Below are 16,898 nucleotides of genomic sequence, written 5' to 3' on the forward strand. Positions count from 1 at the left end.
GATATGAATTTCTTGTTTATTTTAAGTGCATCTACATGCAGCATTGTTGCACCTAAAACAAATAAAATCAAAAGAAAAGACTGGTGTTCTGTCAGAGTACCATGCAAAGTCACCTGATAAATATCTAATAAAGCTCCCCCAGCTTTATGATTGTCACAATTCAGTCAGATTGTTAACTAGATTGGCCATACCAATATATATCTTCTTGTGAAATACAGGAGACCTTGCCAGTAATAATAAAAGAGCCACAGAATTCTGAAAGAATAAATTAAATGTGAGAGATGTCTGTATTAGTTGCTTCTCAGCAGATGAAAGAGTTGGCATTTTCAATGAAACAGTCAGTATGAATGCCTGTCAAATGGGAAGCATAGAGAATTGAGCTCTGCATTTCTTCTTTAATGTGCTCAGCTCTAATAATAGAGATCTCAGTGCACTAATATCTTCAGAAATCTGTAAGACTTCCCACAGTGTCTTGTAGTGTTGGCAAGATATTCCCAATTTTTCACACCATAATTCTAAAGCAAGTATTAAGTGGTCCAGCATTTCATCAGACTTCACACACACATGAACTAGAACCTTCAACAGGTCATTCATTATAGTTAGAATGTAGATCTCAGCTGGCTGGTTGCCCAATGAATTCTCTAGTTATGAATGAAAATCAGAATCTCCATTGTTAACTGGGTGCACTGGATGTAATATAGTCTGTAACCAGAGTTTGGATTCAGGCTCTTCATACTGTTGTGATTCATTGTTATTAATTAATTCCATGGGTAGAGCTGCCATTACTTCTTGTATAATCTCCTGCACTCTGATATCTTCTGGTTCAGAATGAGTGTTGAATAGAGTGTCAGACAGAGTATCAGAGACATCTAAAAGACTTACTGTATTCTGTACACAGTAATTAGAATGATGCAGACTGACAGAGAATTCAAGATCTTACATTCAACTCTGACTTCTCAGTTTGATTGTTTGGCTGAATGTCAGATTCTACTGAAGATAAAATGTGATTGTAATCTTGCAATTTCTGTAATAAATAAGCATGCTGTCTGTGTCTTCAAAACTGCAAGACTGGAAATAATAAATAAAGTCATCTTCAAAATATATAGTTCTGTATGCACCTCACATACCTCAGATATTGTATGTTTGCTTGAGGTTTATACACTGGTTTCCACAGTAATTAAGTTTCAAGTTGCAGAAACAGTAAGGGTTGCTGCAGAATTTCTTTGAGACAAAGTATATAGAAATTAGAAAGAAAATTGCTGTTTAATTAGGGAATTGAATGTATTATAGCAAAGTTAAATGTTAGAGCGGCCACAAAATGTGCTAACTGTGCTACAGATCAACTGTAATATCCTGATTATCTAGACCTGTAATTAGCTCTAAGGGATGCAAGATCAGTAATGATCTGCATTGTTCTGGATAATTAATCTATTTCAAAGAAATCAATCACTTAGTGGTGTTGAATTTTAGAATGTAGAGAAATATAGATACAGATCCAAATAGCAACTTGGGTAGTTGAATGCACTCTGAGTCAACTATATAATAGATAGTGAACCCCTCCAAAATTCAAGTATTTACTCTTGTTCATTCTCACTTCACTCTGAACCATATCAATCTGATAGCCAAAATGTTGGAGACACAGAGCATGCCAGTGCCAAAAAAGACAGCTTACATATTCCCATGGCCTCAATTGTACAGCATGCCAAAGGCTCAAGAGACATTGTTTGATTTAAATACAAGTACTCAAATCAAAGCATTCTCTAATTATACAGAGATTGAAAAGTGGGTTTGAGTGGTGGAGCATAAGATACAAAATCAGATGCAATAAGCCTATATATCAACATTAAATACTGACCTGATTCTGGATACCATCCAGAAGATGCTGAGTCTTAAGAACTGGAAAGCCAGAAACAACTCATATTTTTGTGAAGTTTCCAGATATATGTTGGACCTCTGTAAAGATTGAAAATATAAGATCTTGAGTAGCTTGAAGATTAGAACAACATCTCTAAACTTCTAGTTATAATATAAACTGATCTCATTAGCAGGATCATATCAGAAAATATATTGAACTCAGCTTAACTGAGAATTCTAATTTCAGACTTCATGAAATAACCAATCAACAAAAGCTGATCAGCTATTTTACTTAATTATTCAAGTGGGACCAATTCTGTAAAGTCTTTTACTGAGTTAAGCCATATGTCAATTTTGAGAAGTCAGCTCCACAAGAGAAATAATATTTTGAATATAAGTTAATGGTAAATCTTAATTGCCATGATTGACAGTTATGGCAATAGAGGTGTATGCAAATTTAGCAGCATACATGAAGCTATATCTTGATGACAACAATCTAAAATAGAACATATTCATCTCATTAATCTACACCTGGGATTCTGTACTCAAGCTCTGGGACTGCTTGACACAGAAACCAGAACTGAGAGATATTAATTCAGACAACTTCACCCAACAGAAGATTCAACCAAGAAAGCCAAAGATTATTTATATTGAGACTTTGCCAGGAATTCTGAATGCAGTTCTGTTAACATCTAGTATGCCACCCAGGGAACCCAATTCACATCCAGCTCAGGTAGTGCAAGCCCTGCAGAAGCTAGAGAATGATAATTCAAATAAGAAGAATCAGAATTCTTTGCAGAATATTACAGAGAATTATTTTGAGACTGTAATAAATCAGCCTGTCTGTTCAAAGAGACCTGTGCCAGCTGCAACTGGTTGCAAACTCTGAAAGAGACACAGATTCTAGTTAAATACATGAAAGATATCTTCTCAGATTAAAATTGACTGTTAGTTTGTGCTTCAAAATAGATTTCAGAGTTTGATATCTAGACTTCAATGCAATGCTCTGTTATATCAATGCTTGCAAGAGCTGAATTTTGCTATATTCAATATATATCTCTTTATTGTTTGCTGTAATTAGCCATAAAAGCTCTAAGCAAAATAAGTTAGCACTTAGTAATGTATAAATAAACACATTCTAATTAGGAAATCCAAAACAATCAAGTGAACACACTAGATATAATAATCTCTTCCCACACAAAATCTCTCTCTTCTTCTCTTCTTTTCTTTTTTTCCTTCTCTTAAGCTCATTATATTTCTTGTCACCTCTCTCCCCCTGTTCCAATATTAAGGTAAGTGGTGGATTTCAAATGAAATAAGGAACTGCAGCAAACTGAAGAACAATATATGCAGAAATATCAAAAAATAGCTCTGCAAACATATAAATTAGCAGCAGCTCAGAATGAGCACTTCTTAATGTCTGCAAAGAAGAAGCCAGAGTGAAAGCTCTTAGCTGTTAAAAAAGAGCTCACTATAGACAATACACTCTGTAATTGCTGTTTAACATTCATATATACAGCATACAGTAACAAGCCTTGTTCACACAAGCAAGAAATCATCAAGACCTACATTAATTATGCAGAAGATAAAAAAGCCTGTGCTTCTGTCTCTTCAGAGATGCAGAAGAAAGTGGCAGTATTGCTATTTAACCATAATAATTTTCTCAGACTTAAGAACATGATGCTCTGAGAAGAACTGAAAACCAGCATGACAGAACAGACTGCTGGTCTCAGTAAAATACTTGCCAAAATAATATCTCTATCAGTTCAAACTGACAACTCTTCTTCTCTTCTCTCTTTTAATACTGAAGTTGGTGCTGCCACTTTAACAGTATTAAAAAAGCTTGTGTCTATTCAAGTTAAATAAAAAGAGCTTGCAGAGAACACATTCTGCTCTGTTAAGATAGATTAAACTAATTGAAGATCATATATTTAACTCATGCTAATGCAGTTATATATATAGAATATTGAAAGGATCTTGACTGATATCTGCTGGAACTTAAAGTTTAATTATTTATCTTCTGCAGTCAGTATACTTGATGCAATGTTAGAATAAATTAAACTGACTTTAATATTTGATGACAGAAAAAGCAAAAGACAGAAGAAATTATTTGCAAATCAGTAATTAAGATAGACTGATTTACTGCTGCTCTGCTCTCTGCTGTATCTGCTTCTCTCTCTTTCTTCTTCACTCCAATCATATCTTCTCTCTTCATTTAGTTGCAGCTGAACCTATCTGTGTCAGGCTTGTCTTCAACTGGAGACAGCAGAGCTGATTTGCTTGAAAGTATAATCAAGCAGTCTGAATAGGCTTGCCCTGATAATTCTTCTGCACTCACTTTACATTTTGTCTCTGAACCAGAGACTTCAACCAGTGAGAAGGCTCCTGAAATTTAAAAAAAAAAAAAAAATTCATTACAATTCAGGTTGTGCAGGTGGTTCTGTAAACACTTAGTAGTTAATTTCTAGCAATTAAAAAGCTTCTGAATTGGGTTTAAAACCCTCAATTAGTGCATTATATATTCTAAATTCTATACATTTTGGACCCTTTATATGTGCATTGTAAATATATGGTGGATCTACAGTTTCAAGCTTGCAATCTGTGGTTCAACAGGTCACATTGGATAAACATTTTCTGATGGTTGCCCGAAAAGCTCATTTTTCCGGTATGGACTAGCACCTTGCTCATGTGACCCACATAGATTAGCCAAGATTCCCCTTTAGGTAGCTTAGTGAATGACAAGCATATGAGTCCTCCATCAGGTTATAGCCCTTTGTGCTGAAGAGCAAGTGTATAAGATTGGTTTACAGCTTAATTAATTAATAAAGCTTATAATTAACACTCTGAACAGTTATTCTTGTGAATAAAGAGTTTTTATGAGTACAAGAAAAAGTGTATGTTGAGATAGACATCTTCTATACATGCAATTTCTGTAGCCTTCTAGCACCAAGCTAAAGAGTGAGTCAAAACCTGTAGCTTTCTGGCACTTAATTAGAGAGTGAGCAAAATAGCTACTAAATGTATCTAGCAAGCAAATCAAGCATCTGGCAACGCCAAAGCCATGGTAAATCATATGGATGAACTGGAGCACTGAACTTCTAATCAGAAGACTTCAATGAATCTCTCTAACGTAATCCGCAAGCGAGCGAAAGATTTTTTTCAACTTCCTCAACCATCCACTTCAACGCGTCAGAATGCCACCAATTCGCAATAAAAATGCAAGATCCTCTATAGAAATAGAGGGAAGGATTGAACTTGCTATTTCTACTCTTAAAAAGCAAGAAATTAGCTCAATTGCTGAAGCTGCACAGCTATTTAATATATCTTATACTACCTTATATCATCAAGCAAAAGGAAGACATGCACAAATCAGTCTACATGCAAATTCAACCAAATTGACTGAGCCTGAAGAGAATCAGCTAGTTTAATGAATTCTAGACCTAGCTAAACAAGGAATTCCCCCCCAACCAGTATTTGTTGAGAATACGGCCAATCATCTTCTTACAATATGAGATCCTACCTCTTCTCCCTCTCATGTTAGCTAGAAATAGGTGTCAAATCTGATTAAACTCTATAAGAGCTCAAATACTGCTATTCCAGATACTATAATCACAAGCAAGCAAAATATAAGGATAGAAAGATTATTCAGAATTGATTTAAGACTCTGAAAGATATAATTACTGAGTATAAAATTTTAATAAAAGATATCTACAACTTTAATAAGACTGGATTTGCAATAGGCCTCTGCACAACTATCAAGATTATTACTAGTGCTGAGCACTATAGTCAAGCAAAGCTTCTACAGTCTGAAAATTAAGAATAAATCACAGTAATTGAATCAGTCAATGTCTCAGACTAGGTCTTGCCCCCATACATCATTCTTAAAGAATAAAATCTACAGAAAGGCTGGTTTGATAGGCTTCCAGCTAGCTGGAGACTTGATATTAGTTCTAATAACTGAACTACAGATGAGATAAAAATGAAATAGCTGACTAGGCTATTTATTTCTACTGCAAATCCACAGAGAGTTAGCACTCATATACTTCTTATTCTGGATAGATACAGCAGTTATCTTACCCCAGAATTTAACTATATCTGCAAGAAGAATAAGATTATTTCTCTATATATATCACCATATTCATTCCATCTCTTGCAGTCTCTTGATGTGAGTGTTTTTGCAGTTTTGAAGTAAATATATGACAGTCTAGTTAAACAGCAAATGCAGCTTGAAATTAACATTATTAAGAAGACAGATTTTCTGAATGTTTATTCTACAGCATATACAGAGATCTTCAAGACTCAGAACATTCAAAATAGCTTTATAGCTACTGGAATAGCCCTATTTGATCCAGATCAGATTCTTCAGCAGCTGGATATTTAACTCCAAACCTCTACTTTTCCAGCTAGCTAATCTAGCAACTCAGTATTATTCTGAATTTTACAAACATCTCACAACCTCCAGCAATTGCATAAGCAGGTAGATAAGATCAAGAATCTTATAGAGCAGAGGCTTGAGAGCTCACTTCAGAGTTTAGTGGAAGAATTTGATTAAATTATCAGAGCTTGCAAATATAAAATGGTCAACATTACTATTATAAAAAAGCAATATCAGAATATATTTGCTGTAAATAAAAAAGAGAAGCAAAAATGTACAAGATCTAAGCATCAAATTCAATATGAAGAAGATCTAACTAGAGAAGAGATTACTGAGCTTGCCATTCCACCTGCTCAATCTGTTGAACAGTTGGTTGCTTAACTTTCTGAGCCTGCAGTCTCAGAGTCTGCATCACATTCACAGACACCACCAAGATATACAAACTGCTATATTTTAGACTATACAAGAAGAAGCTGCCCCAGTTCTATTGCAATATAATTTAATTTATTTAGGGGTTGTTGAGTGTTAGTATTTTGGGTTAAATTCTAGTTAGTTGAGATGCATTAATTTAATCTTTCGCTCACTTGTGGATTTCACTTGCTTGCAGATTACATTACATTCTAAATCAAGCTTAGATAATCAGATAGACTTAGAGACAACTCACCAGATAATGGGCAGAAGTCTAGAGAGGAGAATGAACTTTAAATATTGCACAGATGATGCTAAATCAACAGAAGATAATGCAAAAACAACAGAAGATAGTGCAACAGCTGATATAGTAAATAATGTATTCCACAACCAAGTGGGACAACCAAGCAAGCGGGACACCAAAATCACCATATAGTGTTGTGTTGATGACTGGGCATCTCTCAGGGTCCTTTAGGGTTTGAAGGGTATCAAAGAGCTCAAAGAGAGTAACAACAGATTGGAGATAGTGATCAATAGTTTAATAGTGCTCTGGTTAAGTAGGCAGTCTTGCTCTGATGACAAAGAGTTTCCATGCAGGTATATCAGAGTCAGGGCAAGGCTATTGTGCCTTCTCAAGAGTAGTGGAATCAGGTACAATCATACAGTATCATAGGACTTCAATGGTATGGAAAGTAACCAAGGTATGAAGGTATCTGATTCAAAGATATCTATAAGATAGGTGGGGAGATTGATCACAATGAACAAGTCCATGAGATCTCTGGTAATATTAGAAGAACCAGTCATAGGTCATGTAGATTTTTGTTAGGAGAACCAGTTGTAGGTCATGTAGGTTTTCCCAGAATTAGGGGGTACAAAAGAGCTAAGTAGGTACAATGCCTGCAACTGATGAAAGGAAATTATGTGTAGAATATAGAGGTCCTCTAACTAGAAGACTGAACACTGAAGTTTCTACAATCCATATAAATTATGTGATTCTTATACATTCAGAGTTGGAGTCACATGAATACTTCTGAACATCTGATATTATTCAATGCTTGATTAATTTAGATCTATATTTGTAACACTATTCTCTCTTTCAGAGGCCTCAGACTCTGAGGTATAAAACTATTAAAGTGGTTTTTTGTATGTTGTTGTAGCTTCTCTATTATTAGTAAAGTATTATAGATTCTTAAATGTGCAAGCTTCTGCATTACTACTGCTTATCTATATAAATATTCTGCATGCATATTATTACTGGTTGCAGTAGATATTCTTTGTTGTAGAACAGTAATTATTTTATTATAAATATTTAATATTTTGTTATATACTTGTTTCTTTCTTTATTTGCTTGTCTGATTACTATATTATCTGTTGTCTGTTGTTATATTATCTATTAACAAGTTATAGAACTAGCAACTTTAATATATTGTAGTATAAGTATAAATAAAGAGTTTTTGATTTTCTTTTTTCTTCATTTTCTTCTACTTTGTTTGAGCTCAGATGTTGTTTCTTGTTTATTTTATAACTTGTTATAATATTATTGTTAAAAGACTCTGTTGTATATAATAAAGAAGACACTCTTCTGTGCTTTATCTATATTTACTTGATGTTTATGAACTATCTGAATAAAAGCAAGTCTTATCTATAAAATACTGAGAAGAAATCTTGTTCTTATTATTTAGAATATTAAATCTGTATCTGTTATAATATAAGTATGTCTTTATTTATTCTTCTTGTTGTTCTGACATAGCTGTAGATTTCAGAATCTGCTGTTAAACTAGTTTGTTAGCTCTTGTAACTTTAAGAAGAATATTATAATTTTAATATAGCTGATTCATGTTATCTGTACAATATAAAGTGCATGAGTATACTTGTGCAAGAGTTTTGTAAGCTTAATTCTGAAGCTGCCAAATATTGTTACTGTCAAGTTACTTCTTGTCTTGAAGAATCTTCTATAAAATACCATCATTCTGTATCATGTTGTGAAACCAAAACTGTGAATCTTGTGTTCAAAACAAAATCTATTAAAGACAGTCTGTCTGAGCTTCTTTATTCAACAATCTCAGTTTGTACTATCTTGTCTCAGATAGAAAATAAAATTAGAAATATCTGAGTTTCACTTAATTATTTCATCACTTGTTTAATGAATGAAGCTAAAGCTCTTTAGAGTATTATAGAAAGCAGTCTTGTAGATTTTCTTCACTATTTTTTCTTATTATCAGACTAATCTCTGTCTAAGTCAATCTTACATCTTTCATTAACTGTCTAGCTGATGTTATTTTCTCTGGTTTTCAGAGTATTGTTATGATTATTATTATTATTATTATTATTCATTATAGTCTTATGCAGTCAGTGACTATGAAGACTACCTAACAGCTTCTCTGTTAGGATTTACTTAGTATACATTGTAGAAACTGAATAAAGGACAAATTTCAAAGTATTTCAAGACAATATGAGATGTTCTTTCTCCACAAAAGTCAAATAGCAGATAGAGCATAATATTAATTTTAAAGAAAAATAATAATTCTTGTAGCAATGTGATACAAATTAAAAAGAAATAAAATTAACATATTTGGGAAAGTGTTACAAATATAGATCTAGACCAACCAAGTATCAGATGATGTTGGGTGTTCAAGAGTATTCACATGACCCCAACTCTGAACATATAAGAATCACACAATTTGCATGAATTATAAAAACCCCAGTGTTCAGTCTTCTAGTTAGAGAATCTCTATATTCTATATATAACTCTCTTCCATCAGTTGCAGGCATCATACCAACTTAGCTCTTTCATATCTCTAATTCTGGAAAAATCTACATGATCTATAACTGGTTCCTCTAACATTCTGAATACTCTGATATACAATTGTCTAAGTCAGTACAATACCACCAAGATCTATGAGATAAATCACAACAACACCCCACATTGCAGACCTGACAGAGATAGACACCAATATAGAGAAGATGAATATTGATGAAGATGCTGGTAGCAGTAAAGCTATCACCAGCAAGACATCAGCAGACAATATAGACAACAGAGATATACCCCTCAATATATTAGATAAAACTCAAAGAGAGAAGATTTTTGAAGAAAAGAAGACATATCTGCAAAAGAATCCAGCAGATATATATAAACAAAACAAGATACACAGACTGCAGAAGCAGATAGAATATGAACAGAGAATAATAAATAATAATTTCTCTTTAAAGTTTCTCTTACAGATACAACTGATAAAGAAGTCAGATGATTTTGATAATATGAAGCTCTTAAAAGTATCTTACTATTATGGCAAATCACTTAATGAGTGCAAATTGTGATTAGCTTTAATAAGACAGCAGTTTCATCTGAGAAATTTATTACAAAAAGTACCAGATGCAGTCAGAATTAATTAAATGTCCAGCCATTTTTGTGACAAACTTCAGATGCATTAACAGATATTGGAAATAGAGAGAGAACAACTACTTACATCATAAAATAAATTTGAGATGTGGTGTAAGAATAATATTAAATCTGAGATAACTTATAGTTAAGATATGATACAGTATTATCATGACACTGTTTAACAAGAGAATCAATTCATACTCTTATTTTTTATGTATATTGCTAAACTTGAACAGAATCTGGACAGTCTATTAGATGAATTTTTTTATATATTCTTTCTACAGATAAAGCTCAGATTAATCATCTGGGCTGAACTGAATAAACTGCAATATTAATTAAAAATGATTGCAGAATTACAAGAACAAGTAACACTTATTAAGTTTATTCTAGAAAAGAAGAAGCAAAGTCAGTAGAACAAGAACTAAAATAAGAAGAAACAGAAAATCTTAATCTCTTAAGAGAAAGATATATCCCAACAAGACAACAAAGAAGATTATCCACAAACAAAAAAGATGCCAGTGAAACCACTTCCAAAAATGTTAGAACAGAAACACAAACAACAAATGAATAAAGAGCTCTATCTAAGATATAATTAACCAGACTATAGAGCAAAGTTCTGTATGAACAGCTCTAACAAGTTCCAGCAGACAGACAAAAAGAATGAGGACTGGACAAAGACTAGAGTTATAAAGCTCATGCAAGACCCAGATTAAACATTAGAAAGACAGGATGTTAACTTAATAGAGAAGGTAAGCAGACACAGTATGTGTCTGTCAGCCACACTGACTACATTATCAGATAATCTTACAGAGCAAGCTGCACTTTTGAACTCAGAGACCACAGTAGACAGTATCTTCTACAAACTGATGTTCTAATTAGACTGGGATCAACCAGAGATATCCATGGAAGTTATTAAGATGTTAAACAGAGCTGAGACTGATTGGTACAGCATCTACAAGACCCAACTCACTATAACAGACTTCATGGGGACCACAAAGATGGTAAGACATATGTTTGCAGTAATCAATATAGTTAACATAAATATAGTTCTAGACATGCTGTAATTAGAAGATTTCAACCCAGATATAGACTAGAAGAACAAGATATAGCATTACTGATTCTCAGAGAAAACAGTGAAACTTCTGAATGCAGATAGATTTCTCTGAATAGTGCACATCAAGAACAAATTCTCTTATACTATTTTCATATCAGACAACAATCAAGTCCTGACAGAAGTACTTAAGTAATTGAGGGACTATAAAGATATTTTCTCAGAAGAAAAAGTAGCAGAGTTGCCAGAATTAATAAAGATCAGTCATCTGATTATTCTTAAAGATGGCTGCAAGTCTCTGTACATGCCAATCTATAAACTATTATTCAAGCAGATGGAGATTCTACAAGAGTATATCAAGAACAAGTTATACAAGAATTAAATATATCCATCACAAAGTCTAACAGAGGCTTTAGTGTTATTTACACTCAAGACTAATAAAGAACTCAGACTCTGCATTAATTATCATGATCTTAATACAATCATAGTGAAGAACTGTTATCTCTTGCTGTTGATAGATAAGATGTTAAGCTGGTTGGCAGGAGCACACTACTTTTTCAAGATAGATCTACATAATGTCTATCATCAGATTAGAATCAAAAAAGAAGATGAATAAAAGATCACATTTTATACAAAGTTTGAGAGTTTTGAGTATCTTGTCATGTCTTTTGAATTATTAAATACATCAGTGATCTTTCAGTCCTATATTAATAGAGCACTGGCAGGCCTGGTTAATATATGCTGTATAGTTTACCTAGACAATATTCTTATTTTCTCTGTCTCAGAGAGAGAGCACAAGAAACATGTTAGACTAGTTATGAAATATCTAAGAAAATACTAGTTGTTTGCAAAGCTTGCTAAGTATGCTTTCAAGAAATAAACAATCTTATACCTCAGATATATCATTAATAATGAAGATATTAAGATGGACCCAAAGCAGATACAGATAATCATAAAGTAGTTCTTGCCATGAAGTTTTCATAATATTCAGATATTTCTGGGTTTTGTGAACTTCTATTGAAGATTCATACAAAAGTACTCAGTTATCATAACATTATTGACAGATCTCTTAAAGAGCAGTGAAAAGAGAAGAAAGAAAGAATCTTTTCTTCTGATATCTGCTGTCAGAGAAGCATTTTGTGAGTTGCAAACAGTCTTCTCCAGAGAGCTTGTCATTCAACACTATAATTCAGAATATAGAATATGTCTGGAGACAGATGCTTTAGAACATGCTGCAGATATATTATTGTTACAGCTGTTCAAAAATAGGTGGCACTCAGTTGTCTACTAATTATTCAAGTTTGATCAGGCTCAACAAGTCTATAATACATCAGATAAGAAGATGTTGGTCATTATCTGAGTATTTGTTTATTGATGACAGTACTTAGAAGAAATGAAGTACTCTGTAGAGATTATTACAGATTATGCAAATCTTCATTTATTTATGAAGTCCACAAACAAGATGGCACAATAATAATATATAAGATGGATAGAGGCTCTCAGAGTATATGACTTTGAGATTCTCTATCACTCTGAAAAGCATAACCCAGCTGATACATTATTATGAAGACCAGATTATATTAAACTAGAAGAAGACATTGGTCTGCTGATGTATATACTTAAACAATATTACACAGATAATATTTCAGAGTGGAACTTATTCAAAGAAACTTTCTTTGATAAAGAAGGTATTCAAGTATGTGCTGCTTATACTATTTAAAGCAGTGAGATAGAGATAGTGTAGAGAAGATCTGATAACACCAAGACAGTTAAGTCAGTCTGGAGAGCATTAGCCAGAGATGCTGGGGAGACTCAACAAAGAAATTACAGGAGATTCTGGATTCCCCATGTGTGTGTGAACATGGTAATAAAAGACAAAAAGATCTATAATAAACCAACTGTGAGTGTGTTAAATCTGCTGCTAGAAGCACAGAAAGATAATCTCTCTGTACAAGCAAGATTTACTAAGACAGAATTCCAGCAGTCAGAGTGGAAAATAGATAAACAGAGTCTTTTGATAAAGAGCAGCAGAATCTACATTTCTAAAGATCTGACTCTAAGATAAGAACTACTATAAGTCCACTACAACAACTTATTTACAGATTACTTTAGTATGGTAAAGATATTTGTCTTGCTTCAGCAAAAATACAATTGGTAATTAATGAAACAAGATATCCAGATATACATACATAAATGCTAAATCTACTAAAAAGAGAAGACTCCAATGCACAAATTATATGAGTTGCTTGCATTATTGCCAACATCCAGTGGTCTCTAGTGTTCAATATCCATGAACTTTATAATGGATCTCTCTCTGAGTGAAGAGAAGAGAAATCTATATAATGTAGTCCTGGTTATTGTGAATTAATTTACAAAGCTTGCATGTTTTCTTGCATGTAGAAAGAAGATTAATGCACCAGAGATAGCAAATCTTCTATTCAGAAGAATATTTAAAGACTTCAGATTTCTAAATAATATTGTTTTGGACTGGGGACCTGTTTTCACAAGTAAATACTAATCAGAGCTATGTTTTCACATAAAAGTTAGATAAAAACTTAATATAGCATCCCACCTACAAACAGACAGCTAAACAGAGATACTAAACAAGATTTTGGAGGGATATCTTTATATCTATTGTAGCTATAAGCAAGATAATTAGGAGAAGTGGCTTGTGTATGCAGAATTTGTATACAACAGATCAGAACACTTTGCAATACATATGTTCTCATTCAAAGCAATGTACAGCTTTGAATCTAGAAAATCAGACAAGATTCAGAAGTTAATTGATGACAACAATGATATACAGACAATATTCAACAAGAAACTGAGAATAATCTCTGTATTAAGAGATAATCTGGTAGAATATTTGATAAAAGCAAAAGAGAACCAAGCACAGTTCTATAATCAAAAACATTAAGATAAAGTATATGCATCTGGTGATGAAGTAATGTTGTCATCAAGAAATTTATAAACAATACATTCTTGCAAGAAGTTAGACAACAAGTACTACAGACCTTTCTCAGTAATAGAGACTATAGAAAATAATACATATTGACTGAAGCTTCCTCCAAGCTATCAGATCTACAACATTTTCCATATCTTATTACTGGAACCATATCACACAAGAACAGGTGAGATACTAATGTGCCCTTCTGCAGTACTAGTGAATGACCATCATGAGTGGGAAGTAGACAAAATCTTGAACAACAAAGTGTACTATCATAAGAAATGCTACCTAGTGAAATGGAAGGGATTCCCTATTGAGAAATCAATGTGGGAACCTGAGAAAAATCTTGAAAACACACAAGAAGTTCTTAAGAATTACCTACAAAAAAAGCAAAGTTATTCTAAGATGAATAAATCTACATACAAAAAGAAGACTAGACAGGCTAAAGATTATCACACATAACAAAACCAAACAACTAGTGATGAGAAGGGGTACCATGAGGGTGTCTGAAACACAGCTATAATAGAAATAAACCAGCCAAAGACAGACATGGTTCTGAAGTCACCAGAACTGGTGGTATAATGACAGACAGTACTGCAATAGAAGTAGACTTAACAGATAAAGAGTTACAAGTAGAATAAATTGTATCTACAATGCTCTGGAAACCAGAGAAGATAATGTTGACCAGACAGTTAATGGAAGATATAAGATTGGCCTAGACAGAGATTAGTCTGATAACAAGAGAAAATGATAAAGAAAATCTACAAGACTACTTTCTGTAACACTCTAAAGAGCTTTGACTTCATCTGTTAAACAAGTAGTGAAATGATTAAGTAAAACTCAGATGTTTCTGATTTCATTTTCTATCTGAAACAGAATAGTACAAACTGGGGTTGTTGAATAAAGAAGCTCAGACAGACTATCTTTAATAGATTCTGTTTTGAATATGAGGTTCATGGTTTTAGTTTCATGATGTAATGCAAGACAACAGCATTTTGTAGAAGATTCTTCAAGATGAGAAGTAGCCTGGCAGTGACAGTATTTAGTGACTCCAGAGTCAAGTTCACAAAACTCTCACATGAGTACACTCATGCACTTTATGTTGTACAGGTGATGTGAATCAGCTATATCAAAACTATAGTATTCTTCTTGAAGTTGCAAGAGCTGACAAACTAGTTTGACAGCAGATTCTGAAACCTACAGTCATATCAGAACAACAAGAGAAATGGACAAAGATATACTTACATTACAACAGATATGGGTTTGATGTTCTAAACAATAAGAACAAGATTTCTTCTTAGCATTCCATAGACAAGGCTTGCTTTCATTCAGACAGTCTGTAAATATCAGGTAAATATAGATGGAGCACAGAAGAGTATCTTCCTCATTATGTATAACAGAGTCTTTTAATAACAATATTGTGGTAAGTTATAAAATAAACAAGAAATGATGTCTGAGCTTAAACAAAGCAGAAGAAAAAGAAGAAAGAAGAGGGTCAGAAACTCTTTATTTATACTTATACTATAATACAATAAAGTTACTAGTCCCATGACTTGTTGATAGACAATATGATAATGAACAACAGATAACATAGCAACCAGACAAGCAAATAAACAAAGAAATAAGTATATGATAAAATGCTGGATGTTTGTAATAAAATAATTACTGTTCTATAACAAAGAATGTCTACTGCAACTGGCAGTAATACACATATGGAATATCTATATAGACAAGCAGTAGTAATGCAGAAGCTTGCACATTCAAGAATCTATAATACTCCACCAATGATAGAGGAGCTACAATAATGTATGAAAAACCACTTTGGTGGCTCTATGCCTTGGAGTCCAAGACCTCTGGAGAAGGGGATAGTGTTATGAATGTAGATCTAGATCAATCAAGCATCAGATAATATTGGGTGTTCAGAAGTATTCATGTGACCCTAACTCTGAATGTATAAGAATCACATGATTTGCATAGATTATGGGAACCCCAGCATTCAGTCTTCTAGTTAGAGAACCCCTACATTCTATGCACAACTCTCTCCCATCAGTTGTGGGCATTGTACCAACTTAGCTCTTTTGTACCCCTAATCCTGGGAAAACCTACATGACCTATGACCAGTTCTCCTAACAGAAAGCCACTGTCTAGTAGCTATTCCAGTACATTTCAGAAATAAAACTAGCTATTTTAAGCCTAATTCAGTTTCAAAAATAAAATTTAAAGATAGTTGAGAAATATCAAGTTCTTGTTAAATTTTTCTTCTTTCAGTATAATAAGCTGAGCAGTCTAATAGTAGATGCTTTGGATTTTCAACACAATTACAGAAATGACATAAATTGGAAAAGTAGTCAGATAATCTTATTAGATAAGATCTGAAATATCCATGACCAAGCTTTAATTGGCAAATAGTTGATCATATCTTCTTAGATATAGAAAGAGTAGATGCTTTCCATCTGGGTTTTATTTTGAATTGAGAGTAGTGATTTATAAAACTTTCTCTATTAAAAAGATCTTCAAACTACTCTATTATTGCTTGTTCTTTTATTTGTTCTTTTATATAAGTAAGAGATATATATCTTTCAGAACAAACTTGATTCAATTCTGTAGCTTTCTTTACTGCTAGATCAGCTTCTTCATTTCCATGTATATTTACATGTGCAGGAACCCAATGAAGATGTAGATTAATTTGCTGATTTTTAAAAGACTTAGCAGTTTTACTTATAGATTGAAGATAATATAAGCCAGAATTAAGATCTTGATTCATGAGTCTCTAAATAGCAGCTTGACTATCAGAAAACACCCAGATATCTGATATTGATCTTGATTGAGACTGAGAGATAGAACTTGCTAATTTAAATGCTTTATTTATAGCAAACAGTTC

The 16,898-nt window shown here is 33.1% G+C and overlaps 1 protein-coding gene across 1 annotated transcript; it reads left to right on the forward strand.

Moving 5' to 3' along the window:
• Positions 1 to 9,601: 9,601 nt before the first annotated feature.
• CIMG_13244 (uncharacterized protein) lies at positions 9,602 to 9,955 on the forward strand (the record flags this gene model as incomplete). Its single annotated transcript, XM_001241122.1, has 1 exon — positions 9,602 to 9,955. The coding sequence occupies one exon, from the start codon at positions 9,602 to 9,604 to the stop codon at positions 9,953 to 9,955; it is 354 nt and encodes a 117-aa protein (XP_001241123.1).
• Between the last annotated feature and the right edge of the window lie 6,943 nt (positions 9,956 to 16,898).

This window comes from Coccidioides immitis (assembly GCF_000149335.2).
Source record: "Coccidioides immitis RS genomic scaffold supercont3.3, whole genome shotgun sequence".
Taxonomy (NCBI): Eukaryota; Fungi; Ascomycota; class Eurotiomycetes; order Onygenales; family Onygenaceae; genus Coccidioides; species Coccidioides immitis.